Source organism: Gambusia affinis, linkage group LG06 (assembly GCF_019740435.1).
Source record: "Gambusia affinis linkage group LG06, SWU_Gaff_1.0, whole genome shotgun sequence".
In the NCBI taxonomy this organism is placed as follows: Eukaryota; Metazoa; Chordata; class Actinopteri; order Cyprinodontiformes; family Poeciliidae; genus Gambusia; species Gambusia affinis.
The window spans coordinates 14,670,244-14,694,845 of record NC_057873.1 but is presented as its reverse complement, the minus strand read 5'-3'; the positions used below and the strand labels follow the sequence as shown (position 1 = coordinate 14,694,845).

The 24,602-nt window shown below is 39.2% G+C and overlaps 1 protein-coding gene across 1 annotated transcript; it reads left to right on the top strand.

Moving 5' to 3' along the window:
• The first annotated feature begins 819 nt into the window (after positions 1-819).
• brwd1 (bromodomain and WD repeat domain containing 1) lies at positions 820-24,279 on the top strand. Its single transcript, XM_044119542.1, has 44 exons — positions 820-1,172; positions 1,287-1,345; positions 1,463-1,492; positions 1,700-1,759; positions 3,445-3,595; positions 3,818-3,916; positions 4,933-5,093; positions 6,249-6,470; positions 8,669-8,769; positions 9,486-9,556; positions 9,726-9,826; positions 9,945-9,985; positions 10,073-10,174; positions 11,245-11,398; positions 11,507-11,641; positions 11,941-12,069; positions 12,259-12,407; positions 13,095-13,171; positions 13,314-13,526; positions 13,619-13,802; positions 14,141-14,231; positions 14,535-14,657; positions 14,756-14,826; positions 14,974-15,202; positions 15,324-15,440; positions 15,551-15,658; positions 15,795-15,919; positions 16,062-16,144; positions 16,356-16,467; positions 16,801-16,862; positions 16,955-17,110; positions 17,213-17,333; positions 17,454-17,579; positions 17,696-17,762; positions 18,193-18,243; positions 18,628-18,753; positions 18,848-19,000; positions 19,112-19,272; positions 20,108-20,280; positions 20,630-20,758; positions 20,860-21,021; positions 21,159-21,479; positions 21,602-21,742; positions 21,821-24,279. Exons 1-44 carry the CDS (start codon positions 1,136-1,138, stop codon positions 23,146-23,148), a joined length of 6,612 nt encoding a protein of 2,203 aa, XP_043975477.1. The 5' UTR covers positions 820-1,135; the 3' UTR covers positions 23,149-24,279.
• Positions 24,280-24,602: the final 323 nt, after the last annotated feature.

Here is a 24,602-nt window from a genome sequence, read left to right as displayed (position 1 = left end):
TTAATATTGGTTGAACTGGTCAAAAACTGAAAGATGCCACAAAAGCCATTGTCACCATCAACAGTGAAGTTAGCTTTTTGTTAACATGGACTGAAGTACCAACCAAGAAAGAAATGATCATTACTCAAAAATTCTAATCATTTAGGCTTAGAAAAGTTCTCAGATATCCAGACAGAATGAAGTCAGTACCTCTTGATGACTGAAGAAAGTTTGTTTTTTTCCCTAATAAATGTAAAGCACATTTACTAGTTGGAGTTCTGTAGGTTCCAAAGAGAACCTACAGAACTCTTTGGACTTCTGTAGGTTCCAGAAAATCCACAAAATAACATTTGTGCACCTACTTTTACTTTAAGTATTAAGATTACTTTTAAAAGGAAAACATTACTCTTATGCATGTATGAGTAATTTCATATTTTATTTGAACGTTTTTTTTTTTTTGGTTTTGTTGTACTTTAATGTTAGGGGGAGGTTATTTTTAGCTGCAAGCCAAAGTAATCAAAATTAACAAAATAAATTAAAAGAACATTTTTTGCACACAAAGCTAAAAATGACAAGCTTGAAGCATTTATTAATTTATTTTTAGAACACGTCGTATTGACACTTTAGTTGTTGATATTAAGTCTCATGTTCGCTGGTTTGACATAAAAAAAATGTATATTTTGATTAAGTGAGCTGACAACCGTTATCGGTGACGTCACATGCACAACTCACGACCTTGCTACCAGAAAAGGGGGAGGGCGTAACATTAATAGCGCTGTGTTTATCAATTTTAAAATATGTTTTGTTATTTGAAAATATAAAAATAATTAGTCGAATATAGTTAAGTATTTTTACAATGATGTAATATAACTGTGGCTAGCCACTAAGCTAACGCGCGGTGGTGTCTTTTGTTGCCGGAGTGCTCCTCCCTCCCTACCCCCTTTTTCCTGTGTTACTCCGCCGTGGCGGAAGTAAGTTGTATCGCCGAGGCCTCATCCTTCCAATGGCGACTGCAAACAGGCTGAATAGAAAGCGGGAGCAACCGTGGAGGGGGGTCAGCGACGTGTAACCGAAATTAAATAAATATATCTGATTTTTCTTTAGCCATAAAGTTAGTCTGAAGATCACTCCACCTCTCCAAATCACGACCGTTTCCATGGCCAAAAGTCGGAACATTTCGCTCCTTGAGTCGGGTAAGCCGCAGAAGTAAACCCCAATTGATGGATTGATTTACACCAATATCGCTCGTGCTGATTGATTCTTGGACTGATTTCCTGGTTATTAATGTACTCACTGTTCCGTTTCAGAGCTCTATTACTTGATTTCTCGTTTCCTAACAACGGGTCCGTGTCGGAGAGCGGCTGAGGTGAGCTGGCGTGCTTTCACTGGCACACTTTGTTGTATTTCGACATAGTTGACGAGCACTTGATAATAGTTAATATACAAGCACCTTAACCTGGATTGCATTTCAATTCCTCCCCAGGTCCTAGCAAGTGAACTCGAAGAATATCAGGTCTGTATTTTGGTTGTCTTTGCTTGCTAGGTAACTGCTAACTAGCTGCTTCGCTATAGGTTGACTCTGTGCTTATAAACTTGGTGAACTCTTTGGACTTTTTAATATCCCGTTACGTCCCACTCATTTGACATCATCCGGTTTTAAGACGCGTATACCTGCTTCAATTTTTAAAGTAACTCATCTTTGATAAACTGTTTTCGACAGCTCTTACCGGGAAGATTGGACTGGCTGGGAAATGAACACCCTAGAACATACGAAGATGTGGTAAGATTTAACTTTGTGATTTCAAGTTCAGTGCCGATGCTTGTTATTGTCTTGTGACAAGGGGGGCTGCACGCTCTGTGCTTGTTTACGGTCTTTGTTCGGTGTTCATCTGAACCGCTGATGTAGATCTTTAACTTTTAATGAACTGTAAAGCGTAACTTGTTCGGAAAACCTTAACTGTTTATAGTTAACTTTTGAATGGTCTACCAAAAACCCGCATTAGGATTGGAGTTTAATGTTTTTTGTACCAGCTGTCGTATTGCAGCTAGGGTGGGTTGTTCGGCTTGTCGCTTTGGTTAGACTGCTTTCTCAGCCAATCACAAGCCGAGTTTCTTTGTCTCTGCGTTATTTCGCATGTGACCCGCGTTGTGATTGGTTCTTTAAATAAAGAGAATATTTGCATACAAACCACGCCTTGAGGAACAAGGGGTGAGAAGTGCATAAAAAAATACTTTGTCTGACACCTAACTTGTTATAATGCAGACTCCAGGCACAAATTAAACGTTTACAATACTGGATAAAGCTTTTGGTATGATTTTTGATTATCTAACTACAGGAAATAGTCTTATTTTAAAATACTAAGCTTTATTTGCTTCCAATGTTGAGATATTTGATATAAACAAATCTTATAGATTTGCTGAAAGTATTGGTAAACAATGTAGTTAAAAAATGTTAAACATTTGTATAGATCCATGGCACACTTATGTTTATCTTCCAAAAATCCATTCATCTGTGCTGCACATGTTGGCAGGAAATGGCTTTGGAAGCAATGCTAACAAGGAGCTTGAAATAAATAATGCATGTAGACTGCTCTGCTTTTCAATAATTTAACAATAAATTGGCTATTTCATCAGGAATTTATTTAATTTCCCTTTGGGATTAATAAATTCAGGTTCAAACTCCAAACCGAGTAAGTGCCTGAGGGATTCTTTGAAAGCAGAGTTGGTTTGAAGGTGTTTTATCAATGACGCAATTGACTAGGTTCTATAAGATAACTTTTCTTTTTATCGCTTGGCATTACAGACTGCGTTTTAGTCCATTATATTACAATTAAGAGTGACCTGAAACACATAAATCATTTGTAATGTCTGTTTGATTGCACTTGTACTGTATAAATGTAATATTTCCATCGAAATTGCATTGATTTAAAAAAAAAAATTGAAACAGGGCGTCCGTAAGTTCAGGATGTTTGAAGATACCCTGTGTAAAGAAGCTTGGGATAACATTTAATATGATACTATGTAAGAGTTAAATTTATGAAAAACAAAGCTTAAACTATTGTTGCAACTCACAAAGACGTGTAGCCATAGCTTTGGACAGATAAAGTTATGTAAGCTGTTCCCACTGGTCATATTTACTCCTGGTAATATCAGACAACAGTGAATAAAGGTTGATCTAAAGAGGAGCTGAACAAATTTTTTTTTTTAATTTTATATAAACAAAAACTACGCACATCTTATACAGGTAGTGCCCAACTAACTCAACGATGTCTGGTAAAAGGACCAGTTCTATATCAGTCAAGTTTGCAGCTGTACGCCATGTATAGGCAATTATAACACAGTGGTGGTAGTGATATAATTTGGGACTTGCTTATAGAGTTTACACTAAAATTCAACAGAATTATGGAAATATGCTCCTAGTTGGATAGTGAAAAGTCACTGCTCTTGTTGTGTTTGTCCTGACAGGTTGCTGCCAACAGACATGTTGCACCTGATCATTTGCTACAGATATGTAAGCAAATTGGACCAGTCCTCGATAAAGAGGTCCCATCGTGTGTCCCAGGTGTGCACTCTCTCCTGGGGTCTGGAAAGCAGTCCATGCTTCGGACTGCCAAAGGTACAGGCTTTGTGTATTTTAATGCTCAAGAATATGAGATGGAGTTTCTGTTACTTTAGACCGGATGAGGAATTCAATTTGTTTCCATAAAACAAATATATAAGCAGAGATTGGTCAGCAGTTCTTTTTCATTTGTGAGGAGTGGTGCCGAGACATCTGTTCCACTCATTCATCTGTCAGTCGGCAGAAGCACATCATGGATGGTTTGTTTCTGATTTTCAGACTGTGACAGTGTGCAGCTCAAAGCTTCATCATATGCAGCCCTTCATCGGGGCAGACCACCAGAGAGGCCTTTGAACCAGAAGCAACCTCCACATCAGGGTAGGTCCCAGTGGTGTTGGAAATGACTATTTGCTTAGAGGTGTTCTGTTCATCTGCTGTGATTTTGTGATTAATTAATTTTATGGTACTTTGAAGCTTAACATTTCGATGATTTTATTGTAGTGCTGTTTTATTTTAAGCTCACTGTTGTTTTTCTGCCATAATAAAGCCAACTTTATTACATGCTGAAGTGATGAGCCATAATTTTGCCATAAAATCTGTTCTATTTAATTTAGTGGCGAGATGCCCTGATGTTACAGAGTTTCTAATCTTTTGTGCATCGAGGGACTTATTTTCTGTGCAGCGCCACATTGATTCTTGTCAAACCTGTTTGTAGCAGTGCTTCAGATCTGAAATCTATCCTGCTATGAGAAATATAATGCATGTATTTGGCTCTAGGATAAATATACACAATTTTCAAAAAGATGAAAATTGTGAAGGAAAAACAATTTCTTACTATTTACTGGTTCTGAGAATGTGTCCTCTGCTGGATCAAATCATCCAACCTATGTTTGGTTTCCCTCCACACCTTTTAATGCAGATATTTTTTAATTTTCTTTCTCAGGCAAATATGAATAAATATAAACTAAAACAGTTTGTTTGGTGTTTGCGCTCACCTTACTGAGCGCAAACACCAATAAAAACCTTTAATAAAAACCTTTGAGCTTGACAACAATGCTATCTTAGTTTGTATGTGAAACAGAATTTTGTTCACTTGGTTGGATTGTGACGAGCTGTTTGGTTTGGGGGCACAATGCGCTATTTTCAGAATCTGTTGTAAAACTGGAAATTACTGCCACTGATTTTTGTTACTCTATGAAGTAGTCTTGCATTAGGAACATCTTCAGTCTCTGTAATCAGTGCACATCTTAAGGTGGTGGGTCATCAGTTGTGTGGAGGTTCTCACTCATCTAATAGCTCAACATACCAACACATGTTGAACGAGGCTTATAATGTCAGCACTTTCTCAAATCTTACAATTTCTATCTCTGTGCTCTGGTGTGTTTTATTAACAGTGAAGGTACATCGAGGGAGGGAGCTGACTGGAGTACAACGTTTTAGCTCCATCAATCCTGTCAGCACATATGAGCACATGCGTCTGCACAGGCGGATCCTGGGACATCTGTCTGCAGTGTATTGTATCGCATTTGATCGAACTGGTCTCAGGATCTTCACAGTAAGATGGGACCACTCAGCACTCATCCTAACTGATAAAATATTGGCAGCCTGACTGTTTTCTACATTAGGGATGTCCAATCAGGAGTAAGGTTGGTGGCAGATATAAGTCCCCATCTTGTACTGTAGTAAATACCAATGGTATGTAATTGAAAACTACATACCGCACACTGCTGCCTCTTTATGTCTACCAGTTGTTCAAGAAAACTCCAACTGGAGTTGGAGTTTTTAATTGTATCTGGCTCGACATGTACAGCTGCAGCTTTCAATGAACTCTTCTCTCTCTTGAGGCAACATTTTTATGTATATCAATTTGAAGTGCCTGGTTATTTGCAAGCATGTTTTGATATGACCAATTTAACATTTTAATCTGGTTCCAGTTGAACATGTGTGAACAAACGTACAGCAAAAGCAATTCTCCTACTTTAAAAAGTTAAGGTTTTGCTTTAAATGCTTGTAAAATGTAATTTACTTTGTTTTGGCTGCTCTCAGTACAGCTCTGTCACAAACAGAAAATTATTGAGGGATTAATTTTTCAATAAATTTTTTTTTGAGACCAGTGATATTTATGTGGAGAGGATTGAACAAAGAGAGAGAGAGAGACGAGGGTTTGCAGATGGAACTGCAGCAAAGGCGCCAATGTTGGAAATCAACCTTCAGACAGCTGAGTCGAGCACTAATAGAACTAGAAATCTCCTTCTTAGTCCCACAATGGGGAAATTTCTCCGCAAGTGCAGCGAAGTGACGGGTAATAACAGCAGAACAGGCATGGCTTCTGTTTATGGGGTGTCCTCTCTACATCTACAGGATTCGTCTTCCCTGTCGAGTGATATTTGAAAATAGACACTCACATGACAGAGAGCTGAAACATCCAATACAATCCCTCTTTTACTGTGAAGGTGACTGTAAAGGTTGCAAAGAAAAAGATGAAAATTGTGAAGGAAAAACAATTTCTTTGTGAAGTACATGTCTGGATTTTGCCCTGCAGTACATGTATTGGAAGTCATGTTTAATCTGGGACTCCGATATCAAGCATTTAAATATTTTTTTTTCTCAGGACATCCCTAATGCATGTTGTGGTGAGCTGAGAAAATCTTTTCTACCTGATCTCTCCTTTACCATGTGTCCTAAAGCAAAAATAACTTGTGTCTTTAAGGGCTCAGATGATTGTTTGGTGAAGATTTGGTCTTCGCTCGATGGAAGGCTTCACTCAACATTGAGAGGACACTCTGCAGAAATCACAGACTTGGCTGTCAACTATGAAAACACACTAATTGCTGCAGGAAGCTGTGACAAGACCATCCGTGTGTGGTGCCTTCGTACCTGTGCTCCTGTGGCTGTGCTGCAGGGACACAGTGGATCCATTACCTCCCTTCAGGTAAAGAAACGGGTAGCAATAAAAACATCCTGCATTTATCAATGTGGGACTTTCTCCTGTTGTAAAGATAACAGGAGGGCAGGTTAGATACTACGAAGCCTTTTTCATATCTTTTTTGATGTTTTGTAGTGCTTTTGAGACTGTATTAGAACTATTCCTGTTAGGTCTGTTGAGATGGCTCACCTGAAACATTGCACTTTAGTTGTGTTCCATCAGAGAACGAGGTTAGACTTGAAAGCTGAAGAAGAGAAAGGCAAAATGGGTCAGAACATTATTATTTTTTTTTTTAAGTAAAAAGCTCACTACGATGATTCAGGGGAAGGTACTTCTGTTGAAATGGTTGTTCAGGCTAAAGTGGAGTCCTAAAACTGAGTCCTAAATGAATCGCTTGCTTCACATGTTGTTCTAATCTAAGCAAATAAAGCTCAGGCATCTTAAAACGTGATTTTTAAAAAGAAAAATGTTTTTAGGATTTAATGTTTGTGGTGTCGGATACCAGTGTGATTTAGACTTAAAGAGCATAACTACTGATTATATTGACATATAAATAAAAACATCTGACAAATTTCTTATAATTTCATACTATTTGAAGGCGTATATTTGTTTAGAATATTTCTGGTTACATAAGACGTGGCAGAATGCCTTCATTGTTGCACTGAGTCTGATCTCTGTCAGCTGTTGTGTTGCTGCTTGTTTTCTCTCTTATCAGAAGGAGCCTGGTTACTTCATGGTGGCTGATTATTCTGGTGAATGTTAAGTTTCTTTTGATCAGGCTCTCAAATGAACAAAAGTTGGAAAATGTTCACACATTTCACCAACACTTATGTTGGCATTTCATATGCTTCAATCAGACAGATTAAAGAATTGCATTTTCAACAAGGTTATATTCATTTTATTCTAAACTGCTTTTTATTAGTCGGGTGTATTTATTTGCAACTCTTGTCTGTTCTCTTGCTTCACTGCTGTAGCTAACCTGCCTACGCAGTGTTTTTTTTTTCCCCCACAAGGGTCAGGGTGGGTGATATAGCTATATTAGATTGTTAAAGATTAGAACTTGCTGTCATCCTGCCAACGCAGAGAAATTGGAGTTTAGTCAATACATTTTCTGTCCATTCTTTTTATTTCAAGACTTTTATTTATTTTTTACAGAATCAGCAGTTTTATTCATAAACTTATGTAGCAATAGTGCAACTTACCTTACTGTTGCTCTTCATCTGTTAAAGGAAAATAAATTTTGACACATGCTTCTCACTGTAATTTTTTTTTGCCATAGTCTGAGAGCAAACTTTTGTGACATGAATCAGATATTAACCAAATATTTTAGATGTATATATTTTTTTGGAAACAACAACCAGATAAATCAGTTACGGCTTTATGCGTATTGATTGTGTTAGCAATCAATGTGCTAACACACTTTACAAAATAAAAAGATCTTGCACAAACAAAACAAACACCACACTACTTTATAGAGCATTACAAACCATGTTTTGTTTAGTAAAGCCCCACCACTCAGTTCAGTTGTAGCATATGTAAAAGTTATTTGAAGATATTCAGGTATTGTTTGACTTCATAAGAATACAACATTTCTAGTATTTGGGGTTTTTTCTATAACTTGTGAAATGTCTTTTTATTTAATTATATTATGCAGTAATGAAATGTCACCCACATATCCTAACTAGGTTGACGGACTTCATAATATACCAATATACCCTGTTAATCAGAGTAAAGTCTATTCACTATGTAAACATGTGTTTCTTGAATCAGCAGGTCAGTTGAGGTCTTGTTTTATTTGAAAAACAGCTCCCTTCAGCTTTCACTTCCTCTGGAGTTACTGGCGTAAAAACCTAACCAAATGCAGAAGCCCTGATCCTCATTTAACGAGTAAACCAAAAGCGTTTTTGTTTTTGTTTGTGTTTATGAGCCAAATTTTGAAGGTAAGCGTTGTAGGGAGTTAGGTGCTGTGATTATTGTCAGGTCTATTAGTTTTATGAAATGAGATACTCGCCACTTTTTAGGCACTGCAGAAAGCGAAATGAACTTTGCTCATCTCTGATGACCTGCGACTAAATTTTTCAGGTTTTTTTTCCTCCTCCGAGCTTTGTGGGATATTAATCTTCAACCCTCTTTGTTTAGGACATTTCTCTGCATAAAATAACTTGAGTATTCACTGCACTCATCCGTATTTCTTTTATTTTTAGTTTTCACCTTTTGCCAAGGGCTCCAAACGTTACATGCTGTCCACTGGAACGGATGCTACTGTCTGCTTCTGGCAGTGGGACGTCAACAACATCAACTTCAGGTCAGCATGGCTTCTTTTAGCAGGATATAGGTGAAAATGGGTTTTGAAATGATTAGTATTAATACAATCTTTTTTTTTTTTTTTTAATGAAGGAAGAAGAAGAAAATTATTTTTTTACACTGAAAACCACATAATGTAGATGGTTGTGCGAGAGTTAATGAATTTTATATTTCATTTTGTTTTTAATTATGTTTATTTTAAAGTACCGGTAACTCACTTACTGACACACATCCACACCAGAATATTTTAACAAGAGAAATGGTATGTCATTTGCCTTTTTTTAAAATGGCGATTTAAAGAGAAAAATAAAAATAACTTTCCTAAATCTCAAGAATCTTGCCTTTTAGTATTTAAAGATCTTTGTTTTTGGGCACTGTTTTAACTCTGGTAAATAAATAAAAAAGAATGGAAAATTTCAGCTTTTTCCACTTATATTTTGTATTTTAAAATAAAGTGTAGGATGTATTGTAGATATTAGGGAATTTATAAATTAGTTGAATCAATGAGATGTGAAGATAAACCTAAACAAATGCCAAGTGATACATGTGAATTGCAGACATGTGGGTGGATGCTGATGAGACGGCATGTGCCACATATTCCTTGACTCCTACAAGATGAGGATGATTCTGGCCCTTTCTCACACTTGTCCATCCTTTTCAGTGAAGATTAGCCATCACTGTGTAAACTTACCAACATTTTCTCTGTTCTCCTTAAAGCGATCGGCCACACAAGTTTACAGAGCGGCCTCGGCCAGGGGTCCAGACTGTGTGCTCCTCGTTCAGTCCAGGTGAACATTTCTTTTTGTTGGCACTTCAAGCATGGACAGACGCTTAAAATGTTTAATGCTGAGTTTTATGGATCCTACTACTATGCTTTCCTCTCCAACAGTTACCTAGGCGGGAACTCATTAGCTTTGGGAAAACTTGAAACTCATCACAAAATGATCTTATTTTCAGGTGGGATGTTCTTGGCAACAGGAAGCACAGACGATGTCATTAGAATATACTACCTGGGAAGCGGGAGTCCAGAGAAGATATCAGAGCTCCATGAGCACACGGTTAGCAGGCTTCACTTTTCTATCATATATCAATATCTTGTAATGTAAACCTGGCATTTACATGTAACATTTCAATTTATAACCGCTGACAATATCATTTTTTTTGTTTCTTTTTTAGGATAAAGTGGACAGCATCCAGTTCTCCCACTCAGGTGAAAGGTATGTGTATTTACTATTACACTGTTTATGTGTATTAAGTCACATAAGAGATAATGTTTGTACAATGGGAGCTGTGTTCTGTCTCAGGTTTGTAAGCGGAAGTCGAGATGGAACGGCTCGAATCTGGAAGCTGCATCAGCGGCAGCGCTGGAGATGCATCCTACTCAACATGTCCGCAACTCTTCCTGGGTAAGGGCTCGAAACATTAATTTCTTAACATAATGCTTCAAACATGGATTTCTCTTTGTGGTATATTGATTATTGCTTACTGATTGTTTAATATAAAACTGTGGTGTACACTAAAAATTCCTTTGTCCAAATGTATTTTGGTCTGAGGGTTTTGTCTTCTGTTGGACAACTGTAATACATAAGATGGAAAATATCCTTCACGTCAGTAGTTGGAAGAAGAGGTTTTAAATCCAAAAGAAAATGGAAGAATTAAGGTTGCACCAATTTATCCACCAGCTGAAATCGGCCACCCAATGTCTCAGCACCCATTTCCTTAATTCTGGGAGATAACTGATTGGCTGATACATACATGTGAAACTGATCTTATTCCCGACCTATCTACTTTAGCAAAGATCTAAAAATCAACCACTGTCCTCTTTTGCTCTCACTCAGCAACTTTCTTGCTATTATTTAGCAACATTTCAGACAAAAAAAGAAACTGGTATCAGCAAATGTCGGAATCAGCAGGTTAAGCTTTTGATCAGCCAGAAAACTAATTGATGCACCCCCAAAAGGAATTACAAGAATATACCCAAACACGTTTCCAAACTTTAATAAATTTTTACAAAAATATTCCTGAAGCTTTATGGTCTTCATCTAAGCTTTTATTGGCTGTGAGTAGAGACAAATTTAATGTTGCATTTGACCCAGTGATCAGAGCTAATCTTGGAAAACCTAACTGGGATTACTGGCTGATTGATTAGTTCATTCCAATATGTATAGAGCTGAAGTAGCTCTAATAAGTTACACAGTCTAACTACATGACCAATCTGCCTGATTGTTTTCTGCCACAAGGAAGAAGGTGTCTCTTTTATCACTAAAGAGAGCCGAGCAACTAAATATTGATTTTGATCGAGATGAAAGAGAAATACTTCAGCTGAACAAGAACAGGTCCCAGTATACGTATTGCAGCAATGTTAATGGGGAAACTCTGCTTAAATTACCATTAGATACAGAGTGAAAGTGTTTGTTGAGTTAATGAGTTGGACTGTTTTTGGCGCCAATTTATCATTGTTTCTTTCTCTTATTAGTGCTGAATCAACAAGCGAAGAGGAAAACTACTTTAAGCCCAAAGTTACCATGGTTGCGTGGGATCGCCATGACAATACAGTCGTCACGGCTGTTAACAACCATCTCCTCAAAGTGTGGAACTCCTACACAGGACAGCTGCTACATATCCTAAAAGTACATGAGCACAAGATTTCTCCATGCTCAGTGAAGAAATGCAACACTACTTATTCCCTATTATTATTCTCAAATGAAGTTAATAAATCCTACTGATGTTGTTTTCAGGGCCATGAAGCTGAGGTGTTTGTCCTCGAACCTCACCCCTTTGATGCCAGGATCATCCTGTCTGCTGGCCACGACGGGAACGTCTTCATCTGGGATCTGCAACGAGGAAAAAACACCCGGCATTACTTCAACATGGTACACACACAGATTCTGCACAAGCAGGATAGCATACTTACAGAATGAGAACGACAACAGTAACACAGTGCAATTCAATTATTTAGAATTTACCATGAAACTAATCGTGACAAATGATGGCAGGCTGAGGGCCGAGTTCTTGATTTAGTAGATAATTTGTTGGAGCTTTCAACCATTTACATCAATGTGAATGTTGTTTCTTAATCAAGTTTATTCACACATCTTTTATTTTTTACTCAGAGGGGGTAAAATACACTTGTAGTGATCTCTTTTCAAGTACTTTGTTTTTCTTATTCCAGATTGAGGGTCAGGGTCATGGAGCCGTTTTTGACTGCAAATTCACTCCTGATGGTCAGCGGTTTGCCTGCACAGACTCTCACGGCCATCTGCTCATCTTTGGCTTTGGCAGTTCCAAACCGTACGAAAAGGCAAGAAAAATAGATTGAGATGATGACTGATTTATAAATCTTTTTGACACAGAAGACTAATCTTTCATACATGTTTGATATTGCAAAGTAGTAATTGGGGTAAAAACATGCCTACAAAACATTTAAGTGAAAAGAGAAGAACCAAAGAGTTTTTTTCTTTTTAAATAATCCTTTTCTTGGTTTCCACAGCTGCCAGACCAGGTGTTCTTTCACACAGATTACAGGCCGCTGATTCGTGATGCCAATGGCTTTGTGCTGGATGAGCAAACACAGCAAGCTCCCCATCTGATGCCCCCTCCGTTCTTGGTCGATGTAGATGGTAACCCCCATCCACCCAGGTATCAATCTGTAAAGGACTGCCACACAACTCTCCGGATCGTCCACAATGACTCTTATTAATATTGATTTAAACGATTAAGAACAAACTAATGTTTTTTTAAATACAATGCCAAATACAAATTTTAGTATGTTTTTTTTTTTTTATTCTTTAAAAACGTCAAATTTCTTGTATTAAGATATTACTCAAAAATTGTTACCTTATTTTCTGGACTATAAGTTGCTAAACAGTATAAGTTGCATCAGTCAAGGAGGAATGAACTTATACTCCGGTAAGACTTAAATAAGTGACATTTATTTAGAAATTGTCAAACATGAGCTTTTCAATAAATTGATGATCGATTGATCTAGGCCTTTTTAAGTTTACTGACTTTGTTCCAACCATTCTGGTCGTTTGCCAAACAGGAAAATGTCCAGCACCTGTCTTTGGACAATTACAGAGTTGATCCCTTTATAAGTTGGCAATAATTTAAATTTAGCATCAAGTCTTTCGTTGTCACAAAGTTGCAAATGGACACACTAAGCTCCTCTGTTGCTACATTCTCACATTTTATGCCTCTTGTTCCAGATCGAGAAAAAAAACACTTTTAGCTTTTGCTTCCCTACTGTGTTTTGAGCATGTTTACTGATACTACTTATTTGTTTTCCTTTTTTGCCCTTTTCCCACAAAACATTCGGCGTATTTCCAGATACCAGCGTCTCGTCCCGGGCAGGGAGAACATCGCTGCCGAGCATCTGGTTCCTCAGCTGGGATATGTAGCTACTAGTAAGGCTGGAGCTTTACTCTTCTTTACAGAAAACATTTTACCGAACCATATAGTTTATTTTTATTTACACTGAGAAATCAACTGCTAATAATGCAAGTAAGCTTCATCTTGGTTCTTGACCGTCCTGTGTCTTCTCTTCAGGTGATGGCGAGGTGGTGGAGCAGGTGATCAGCCAGCAGACGGCAGAACCTGAGGAGGTTTCAGTGAGACGCAGCAGCCTTCTGGACGAGGCGATCCGACAGCTGCAGCAACAACAGGACCGGCAGAACCAGCTCGGGACAGAAGCAGCACCAGGTCCTGATGCCAGACCAGAAGGCCCGGTGTTGGCACCAGCACCAAGTACTCCACGCAGAGGTAGCAGCCATATTCCTCTGCATTGTTTTATATCTGTGTCTTTGAATTTTGTTCATGGATTTTCCTTTGTTTTCTACTTCCCCTCCATGCAGTGTCTGTGAATGAGCGAGCAGATGTGCAGTCACCTCCTAATGTGGGTCTGAGACGAAGTGGCCAGGTGGAGGGTGTGAGGCAGATGCACCAAAATGCTCCCCGCAGTCAGATGGCCACAGAAAGAGACCTGCAGGCGTGGAGGCGCAGGGTGGTGGTTCCTGAACTGGCAGCTAGCAACTACAGGTGAAACAATTCAACTTAAAATATTTCCAGACTTTGACTTTATGGGGCCGTGATTTAAATGCTACTTCCTGATAGGTCTTCTTGGTGACTCGGGGTTGGTACAGCTTGAAATGTAAAGGACTTCATAGTCCCACTTTAGTTAAGGGTACAGATTTTATAATTTTCTGTGGCATAAAAGATATTTTGGTCTAAATTCAAATTTCTGTAGTTTTCAATTTTTATTAGTACGAAAGAAATCCATAAGTTGAAGTTGGTTTCTATGTGGTAGTTGGTACCTATTTTTGTTACCTTTATCAAAAATCTTCTCAGAAAAATAACCAATGTATAAAATGTTTCAGGAATCAGGAGGATGTTCGCACAGCCAGAGGAGATGAAGAGGTTTTCCTGTACAACACAAAGAAAAGATGGGTTATCTATAGCAGCTGTCGGGTAGGTCTGCTGTTGCTTTGCTACTTTGGTCTCAATTTTTTTTTTTGAAGAAGAAGAAGAAGAAGAAAAAGAAGAGCTTCTCAGCAATTTTATTATTGGTTTTAAAAAAATACACCTTGTAGATTAAGATTTATTACATATAGACTGTAATGCTTTTTTATCCACCCCTCCGTTGTCTAAGACTTTTATCTGATGCGCCAAAAACATTTTGTTGAAATGAAATTGTGTTGTAGTTGGTTTATCCTGTGCAGCGGTTGATCTGTTAGTGTTTCTTGGTGCTGACTCGGTCCCATCCGTCCTCAGGATGATTCAGACGAGGAACCTTCGGCTGTAAAGCGAGTTCACAGCCGCAGAGGTTCCTCAGATCTTATTGAGTTCTCATGTGAAGAAGGCGAGGAGACGGCTAGTTCAGATATTCACTCTGAGGTAATTCACTGTCGCTCTTTTTGTCAGTTTGTGTAAATATGACACATATCTCTGTAGTTCCAGTTTATTTTGAACCTTTTTTCTTTTTTTTTTCCTAGGACAATGACCTTGACGGCAGTGAACTGGATACCTCCAATGATGAGGAAGAATGGAACAGTGACAGCTCTAAGTACGATTCTTTGTGCTCATTTCTACCAACTGAAGAAGGATACTTTTCTTGAACTCCTTTAGTTTTAGACCGTTGGCCTCTCGGATGACTCTGAGGCCCTCTGGTCGCTGTTGCTAATTGAAACCGTTTAATGTTCTGATTGGGCAGCCATACATCCAGCGAGTATTCTGACTGGACAGCAGATGCTGGCATAAACCTGCAGCCCTCCACTCCGCTGTCCTCACGTAAGCGAGTGAGGCGCAAACTCAGCAGCTCTGAGGAAGAGGAGGAGGAAGACAATGAGGAAGAGGAGGAGAAGCAGCAAAGTGAAGAGGATGAAAAACCTGTGAAGAAAAGCAAAGAGAAAGCTAAGAAAGCCAAAGCCAAGTCACCCCGGGTGAGTTTACTGCCGCTGCTGTCTGGATCTAAATAGGTTAATTTGGTTCAACGCTGTTTCAATTGGGATAAAACAAGATCTTGACATTTCTAAATGGTTTACCCTGTTGTGCTCCAATCAGCGTCCAAAGCCCCGACCATCGATTAACAGAGAAGTGTCAAACGAGTTCAGGCCATCAGCGTGGATCACCGATGTCATTCCCAGGAAGTCTCCTTTTGTTCCACAGATGGGCGATGAGGTATCAGGCCTTTAAAATGCTTTTCACTACCATTTTCACCACAAGTTATAACAAAATATATATGATATGGTGTTGGTATTCATAGGCATTAAATCTTGTGTTTCTCCCAGGTGATCTACTTCCGCCAGGGCCATGAGGCCTATGTAGACGCTGTGAGTCGCAGTGAGCTCTATCCCATCAATCTGGAAAAACAACCGTGGAAAAAAATGGAGCTGCGGGTAAAACCCATAAATTGTGTTCTGAGCAGCATAAAAAAGGCTACTAATTGTGTCCATGTCTTGCTGATGTTGCTGAACTTCTCATTAAACAGAACCGATTAACTGCAGATGAAATAAAAACCTTCATGTTTTCCAGGACCAAGAGTTTGTGAAAATCACTGGTATTAAATATGAAGTTTGCCCTCCAACGCTCTGCTGTCTGAAGCTGACTCTTATCGACCACGGCACCAAGAAAATCACAGACAAGTCATTTTCTATCAAGTAGGCAGCTCATGTTGATTTTCATAAATGCATATTAGTTGCATGATTGTAAAGATTAATAGTAATGACAAAATATCCTAGTCCGTTTAAAAATTCTGTCTTTTTTTATTTGACCAATTTTTGTATTTTTTTTACTCTCTAGGTACCACGACATGCCAGATGTGATCGATTTTCTGGTGTTGAGGCAGAGTTACGACGAGGCGCTCCGTCGAAACTGGCAGCCAAGTAAGTTCTTCTTTTAGTTGAATTTTTTTCTAAATCGATTGAATTTTGTTTAATCTTATTTCAGTAATGAAGTCAGACTTTAACACATATCAAGAAGTCAGTGTTACCAGTTACTGTGGGGTTATTTATGCATGTGATTAACTGTTGAATTGTTAAGTGTAGAAAATAGTCAGAATTTTCATTTATTTTTTTTTTTCTTCTTCTGTGGTAGATGACAGGTTTCGCTCAGTGATCGACGATGCCTGGTGGTTTGGGACCATCGTCTGTCAGGAGCCCTACCAGCCAGAATACCCAGATAGCCTCTTTCAGTGCTTCAAAGTCAGGTGGGAAAAATAACTGCCGTCATGTCCAATCAAAGCATAATAATAAATTACTTTGACATTTTTAATGGGTAATCAGTGGTAGGGAAAGTAATAATAGTTCATTTTTGGAAGTAAGAAAATAGATATGATGTTACATTTTTGAACTTTGCTTATTATGATGTCGCTTTTATGACTCTATTATACTATTGTATGTCATTATAAAAACCAGGAAAACATCGTTATTTGTCCAGAACTCTGTGGTCTTATAGCAGAAGGTTTAGAAGTGTCATTTGTAGCTTTTTAAATGCTGCTAAATGGTGTTGATTTCTGCATGAATGTTTTTGATTTTAATAGATGGGACAATGGAGAAACCGAAAAGCTCAGTCCCTGGGACGTGGAACCTATACAGGATGATGGTAGTCCCAGCCTCAGCATTTTCAGAAAGTCGTCTGTTCACACTGTTTTGCTCGTGGCCCCTGATGACAAATTTCTAATCTCGTCTTTGCAGCCCAGCCCCCTGACACAGACGGAGGAGGTATCCCTGCGACAGCTGAGGAGATGAAAGAGCTGATGTACAAACCTGTACCAGGGGAGTGGGGCGAGAGGAGTAGGGACGAGGAGTGTGAACGCATCATCGCCGGCATCGAGCAGCTCATTACTCTCGGTGCGTGTGCCAAACAAGATGAAATGTTTGTTCTTTGTTGGCTTATTAAGCTGCCTTCTTAGTAGTTGCACTAATCTGCCTTTCTTTGTTCTTTTAATGCAGAGATTGCAGCTCCGTTTTCTGGTCCGGTAGACTTAATCCAGTATCCTACCTACTGCACCGTGATTGCCTATCCCACCGATCTGGGCACAATCAGACTGCGGCTCTTCAACAGATTTTACAGGTGTGCTCCTCCAGTCATGTTTCACTCCATCCACCTCATAATCAGCAACGGTTATTCTGTTCCAGTCTATTGAAATCTGAATAAATTAGGTTTAAGCCAGTCCCCCTCTATTCCTGACAGGCGCCTCTCTGCATTAGTTTGGGAGGCCAGATATATTGCACATAATGCCCGCACTTTCAATGAGCCAAGAAGCAAGATTGCCCACTCTGCAAAAATCATCTCAAGCGTTCTCCAGAAATTTGTCAAGTAAGATTTGTTGCATGTTTTTCAGTTTGTTTTTTTGTTTTGTTTTTTTGAATGGTAACTAGTGACACATTAGAGGCTCAATATATTTTGCATATTTTCTTGTTTTGTTTTTCCAGTAACCCAAGCTGCACGGATATTTTGGAGATCTACAGTGCTGTGGAGGAGATGGACGATGATGATGAGGCAAGTCTTCAAAGAATAATAAACAAGAAGTCTTTTGTTTTACACAGATGTTGAAATGCTGCAGGTTTGATCAGGTCTCATTCGAAAGTGTTTATGTTGGCTGCAGCTTTGGCACAATGTGGCTGCCTGAGCAGTTTTTTTTTAATATTTTATGTGTTTTCAGAAACGGTTTTTCTCATAAAAGCACTTTGTAAAATTACCTTAGCTTCCCTGCAAGCAGAAATAGTAGAGAAGTTGTAACCTTTAACGACTGTTTGTATTAATGTTGCGGCACGCTCAGGGTAAAACAGCCAGCTTCACTTTGAGGTGCAGAGGCTTTGAATGATGATTCCCTGGTGAATGCAAGCCATTGAATTGAAATTGAATCACTTTTATTTATTGTTGACTTAATTTCTATAATATATTTTTTTGGAACTCTGGCTCTCTTCAGGAAGAAGAAATGGAAGCACCAGGCACATCCTCAGGACATAGACTACGTCAGGTAAACAAGAAAAACAAACACTAACAGTGACTTCATACAGGACACAGCACACCCTTACATTAATGCACTGCTCCGAGTTTCTGATCATTTTCTTTTCTAAAACTCTGATCCTGAATTACAGACTTCAGTTAATTCCAACTATTTCTGTATAACCTTCAAGAAGACACTTTTCTAAAACCTTTTGGATAAATTGAAATTTTAACTGCCTTAACAGAAAAACGAAAGAGAGAAAACAGTTATCTTTTCACAGATTTTAAAATGGACATAATTATAAAATTTGCATTTTCTGAGTAAAGGGTGGGAACTGAGTGAATTTCGCTAGAAAATAAGAGATATCATGAAGTCTTTAACAATGCTCAATTTTTGTTTTGTTCATCTCTGCAGCACTCAGTGGAGGTCTTGCCAGATCGTGATTCTTGGAAGGAACATTGTAGGCATCTGGTCAACTATATATTTGAATGTGAAGACTCAGAACCGTTCAGACAACCTGTGGATCCTGAGAACTATCCTGTAAGTGAACATCAGCCGAGACAGCAAATCCAAACTCCAGGTTTTAATTTAAGCTTTGGAGGCCTTCTAAATCATGTCTTGCTTATGTTTTTAGGATTATCTTGACATTATTGATACTCCAATGGACTTCAGCACAGTGAAAAGGACTCTGGAGGAAGATCGCTATGAAAACCCTATAGAGCTGTGCAAAGACACGCGCTTAATATTCGCCAATGCTAAGGCTTACACGCCCAACAAACGCTCCAAGGTAGGCGATAATTGCTGCTTGGGGAGGGAGTGTTTATCTCTTCTGGCATCACATTTGAGATAAATTTACTGAGTCGTCAGTGATTTTCTTTAACTCTCTACTTCCTTTTAGATTTACAGCATGACCTTGCGACTCTCTGCCTTCTTCGAGGAGCAGATCAGAACAATCATATCAGAGTACAAAACGGCCGTCAAAAGCAATGACCGGCTGCGCCGTAGTCAGAGGTTTCGCAAGAAAATGCAGCAGCAGGATCAGTCCTCAGCCACAACAAGGTTTGTCTTGCCTCATCTTTGGTTAGCTAATAATTTCGTCATGCTACGGATTCTGAATGCTGTGCTCTACTTCTGTCTTGTTACAACTGGTTTTCTTTTTAAAGTCCTACCTCAATCAGTCATTTTCTGTTTGTAGAGCCCATTTTAAACAGGCATGTAGATCATGATTCAGTAACAAAAATAAAAACATTGCTTTATGTATAAATATCACATCCATTTTTAAGGCACGGTTTGGTAAATTCTTCTATTTGCCTTAGCAGTACCACTGTGTTGTCTCAACTCCAGCAGTGTCACTCGATTTTAAAATAAATAAAACAATAATAATAATTTCAAGATCTGTAATTAATCACGCTTTGATCACAAACCATATGTTGAACAAAATAAGCATTTTCAGTACATAAACCTTTTCTGCTGCTAAATTATTGAATAGGCAAACATTAGACGGTTGTGTTGTCCGGTCTGTTTTCATTACTTACTGCACATCCTGGATGAAAGTGTTACAAACAACATTGTATTTATTTGGCATGTGTGTGTGTGTGCACAACCAAAAGAGCTGACTCTCGGAACAAATATGTGTACCATCAGTCGCACCCATGATAGTCCTTTGAACGTTTGAAAAATAAGTTAAAAATAGATAATTTCATAAAAAGTAGACTTTTAAAATGTATAGTCTAAAGTATGATAAAAACCAGAATCAAAGTATGCAAAGAATCCGACTGAGAACATGATTTGTCATTGGTTTCCCATGCCGTGCAAGTGTCTTTGTCGTATTGTAGTTACTGTAACAGTTGGATGTCAAGCTACTAAATGTTTCTCTTCCCTTTTGCCCCACCAGTCAAAAAAAGTCAGCTGTTAAAACTCAGGAAAAATCGGAGTCAATATCCATAACAAAATCTACCTCAGCCAAAGTGTCTGTTCCTGAGAGAGCGAGACGGAGTCGAGGCAGAAGCTCAGGTCTAAGCTCCTCAGAGGACGACTCTGGCTCCAAAGCTGCCTCATCCACGGCAGGTACAAGCAAACTTTGCTTTGTCATTGGTTTTATAACAGCAGCTGAAATATAAACTGTATATGCAGATTAGTATTATATTCTGCTCTTGATGCTTCTAGACTACAAAATGGAAATATAACTTAAATATTTTGACCACAAGTTCTTATTTTCTTTACTTTGATGGGGATGTGACTGCAGACGCCTGTGCAATTATTGATGCAAAGAGCAAGAGTCTAACTTTGAAAAGCGGAAAAGGCAGATTTGCAGCTACAGATACAAGACCTGCATTTTTCACATTTAGGAAAATGTTATTATCTTGGTTATGCTGATTGATTCTCATAACTTAAGGTTTTTTGTTTTGTTTTGCAGAGTCTGAAAGCGAGAATGAACAGAGTGATTCAGAAGATGAGGAGACACGTCCAGCGTCTTCAAAGCGTCATCAAATCAGACACAAAGCCAGAGTTACAAGAAGCAAAACTTCCAAGAAGAAGAAAAAAGGTCAGGAATAAACTTCGCCAGATGAAATAAAATAAACAAGAAGGAATGTCTTTAAGTCAACAATTAAACAAATTAACTTTGAAAATTTGTTTTGTGGCTAGCTGCTAAGAGTGACAGTGAAGACGAGGAGGAGGAGGAATGTGAGAGTGAAGGAGAGGATGAAGAAGACGGAGATGTTTCCTCCAAATCTTCAGACCATCAGTATACAAGCAGAAGCACACGACAGACCAGAAACAGAACCGCCAGAGACAGAACAAGAGCAGGTGAGACGCATAACAAAAGACCAAAAGGCTCTCATTGCCAGAAAAATGTAATTTAATGTTGCTTCTCTGCTCTAAGAAAACATGGAAAGGCAGGTGTTAATGTTCCTTTGATGTTCTGAATGACTCTTTTTTTGCAGAAGGCAGGTCAGAAATGAACGGCCACAGCACCAGGGCGTCACGTCGAGAAAGGCACCCTCACCGCAACTCTGAACGAGCCTCCTCCCACGACTCGGACCGAGAAGAAGAGGTGACCGTTCCCAGGTTCCTCAAGAGAAAAACAGCGAGGGCTGCTGTCAGTAAGATGAAACAACTGGAGGCATCCGATGAAGACTACGAAGAGGAAGAGAGGAAGCCAAGAAGAAGAAGCAGCAGCTGGCTCCGCCACACATCCCGTATTGGCAAACGCACTGCGGTGATCCAGAGCAGCTCTGAGTCGGACGGAGAGTTGTCAACTGAAGGTAAGCAAAGATTTTAAATTCTAGGACATCGCCGGAAAATATACATAAATATAGACTTTTATTGTTTTTTGTGTCAATTAAGGGTGGAGCTTTACTGTTTTGTCTTCTTTAAACATTTCTAGGTTCCCAGAATACTAATGATTCTGACAGCGAATCCATGGGTGAGGAAGATGGCACTGGGAGCGAGGTTTCATCCTCTTCCCAGATTAAACAGAATGGAGTTAACAAGAAAACCAAACACACTGCCAAAACAAGGAGAAATGGTGACTATTTTTTCATTTTTACGTTACTTCATGTTTTTATAATCAGTTTTATGACTTCTTTTTTTCCCCCCCCTACAGATACGTTGTCCCAGGTGAACGGACACAGTGGAAAAAATAAATTTGAAAGCAACTCTGAGCAAGAAGAGACTGCAAAGGAGGAGGAAGACCAGATACCTCAGTCTCTCAAACCGTCTAGAAGCACTGCTGGAAGAAGTAGGATTGCAAGTGATGAAGAGGCGGAGGAGAGCGATGAGCGCCAAGCCACACGGAATAAAGCTCCTGTAAGTTCAGATGAAGAGTATTGTGCCAAAAAACGGCCTCAACAAAATGGAAGGACTGATAAAGAATCATTCCATAAGAAAAAAAGTAAAGTGTCAGCATCAAAAAGCCAAGACAAACAAAAATCTGCCTCAACAAAAATACTGGATGGTGGGGAATCCGATGAACTCAGTGATCCTCCTCCAAAACGATCCAGCCCACAGAAGAAAGGGACGAAGAAGTTGGAGTTGGAAAGAAGTCCCTCCAGCGATGGGTCTGACCGTGAAATAAGGAAACTAACCAGAAGCAAAACCAAAAGGCCTCACTCCACGTCGGCTTCGGAAAGTTCTGAGGAGTACAAACCCCAGAGGAAGTCGTGGAGGAAACACTCCACTGGATCGTCAGACCAAGAGTCGGATCATTCAGATGACGCGTCAAAAAGACGGCTGAACCTTCGCGCTCTACCCAAAAAGAAATACATAGTTGATAACTCTCATTCTGAGGAAGATGTGACGCGAGAAAACCAGCGAAGGCAAAAAACCAGCAACAAGAGAGAGTTGGAATCGAGGGAAGAGGGGTACAACACAAGAGTGTCCAGGAGAACGTCTCCCAGTGAAGGAAGGAATCAGGTCACTTCCAAGAGGAAACGGATTTACACCTCCGACTCCGAGGACGAGGAGGAAGACACGCAGAAGGAGCCTCTAAACATCAGCAATAGTAACAGCAGGTCGGGCTCCTCCAAGAGCTTTAAAAGGGAATCCAAGCAAGATGACAAAGAGAGTGACACTTCATCCCACTCTGATTCCAGAGAGGAGGAAGAAGAGGAGGCCATTCAGTCAAACAGGAGGAGGAAAAGCCTTAGGCAGCCAAAGCCTAAACGGAAGGAAAGCTACAGCAGCAGCAAACACAGTTCAGACTCAGAAAGCAAGCAGATGTTTTCAGCCTCTGAAAACTCCTTTTCCAGCTCAGGGTCCCACAGCAGTCCAAAGAGGAGAAGTCGCACGCGAACGGAACGGCCCACGAGCTGCAAGCTCAGACTGCGCCGCCATCAACGCGTCTCAGAGGAGGACAGCGAACCACAGAGAATGAGACGCGTCAACACTCGGAACCGAGGCAAGCGGACTGTTAGTTACCGCGACAGTGAGTGAAAGCGCGGCTGGAGGCTTCACCGGGAAGACGGACATTTACTGGACAGGTTGGGGACACTTGATGGCCAAGTTATGGTAGTAGCACTGGAGTCCTCAACAATAAAATGCTGTGAATCTGTTTCATTCAGGGATATTATTTATATTTTCTATGAAAAACGTGTTTATAGATGTAATACAAATTCAAGCATTTGAACTGCTAGTTTTCACAAGGACACAGGACAAACATCACCTGGTGTGGTGGTGGTTGTGATTTGGCAGAATAACAGTTTCTGGGGAATCTTGTCAGCTTGGGTGCTATTCTAATATACCTCTGTTTAATCGAGCATATTGCTGGCTTGCACTAAGAAACACTGTAATGAGGTATTTCATACACTAGTTTTGCATTAGAAACTCAGGGGTCAACTAAGTTTACTGTAGTCTGGAGAGATGCAGTTTTTTTTTTTTTTTTGTTTTGTTTTCTTTTGGATAAGGTAAGGACGATAAATGATTCCAGATTGGCAGATGTCTGAGCACATCAACTGGATCCAAAAAATCCACGCCTGCATTTATGACTTCAGCACTCCTTTGTAAATCCACACACCTAAAGGTTGACTGTATGGTGAGGTGAGCCAAACGAACTCTTCTCCACACGGTTCTTATTTTGTTTTGCTTTGTATTCTAGTGAATAGATGTAAATACGTCATTGAGATTTAACAATTAGTTGCTAGCAAAGCGCTTATTTAAATCTGACTGGGGTTGTCATATTTTTCTTTTCTTTATGTTTTAACGGCATTTTCTTGCCATGTGTCACAAGCTGGTACTTTTTTTTTTTTTTGCCAAGTACGAAGAACCAACAGTACTTAAAGCAAGATACTGCAATTTCTCATATTGGGAAGATCTTTTATCATTGTCTTGTGTTACCTCCTTTCAGTATTAAATTCTTTTTGCAAAGTCGACTTAAATATTTTCCCGGCCATGTTTTCTTTTTGTTTGAGGACGTTTCTAAATACAGTCGCTTGGTGACCTTTTGCTCAACATTTTTCGTACTACACCTTTAATAGATTTCACAGTGAAACTGTTCATGAAATGTGGTTGTGGAGTGCAATGAAATAATTATTCCTCCCATGAATAAAGACATCAGATCAAGGTGTATTCTATGTCTGACTCAATTTCTCCTTCTGAAATACAGGGCAGCCAGACTTATTTAATACATTTTTCCCTTGTAGACATTGGTTCAATATTTCTATGAGGTATGAGTAACCAGTATTGGCTGACTTAAATTTACATTCTAATAATTTTTTTAAAAATTATTCTCTACTAGACAAGACATGGTGTCTCAATGATCCATTAACAATTTGAATAATCATTCTATGGCTGGATCATGGAAAGGATCTTGTAACTTGTAGAAAATTGTTGAATATTTGCTATTTAAAGACATGATATTTCCTCCTTTCTCTGTCTTCTGATCCCTATTA

Excerpts from the sequence above, each read along its gene's own strand:
- brwd1 (XM_044119542.1), top strand. The coding sequence starts at position 1,136 with ATGGCCAAAAGTCGGAACATTTCGCTCCTTGAGTCGG. Across the intron at positions 13,803-14,140 it reads CTGGCAGCTAGCAACTACAG|GAATCAGGAGGATGTTCGCA; the intron begins GTGAAACAATTC and ends AAAATGTTTCAG. Across the intron at positions 15,659-15,794 it reads GGAAAAAAATGGAGCTGCGG|GACCAAGAGTTTGTGAAAAT; the intron begins GTAAAACCCATA and ends CATGTTTTCCAG.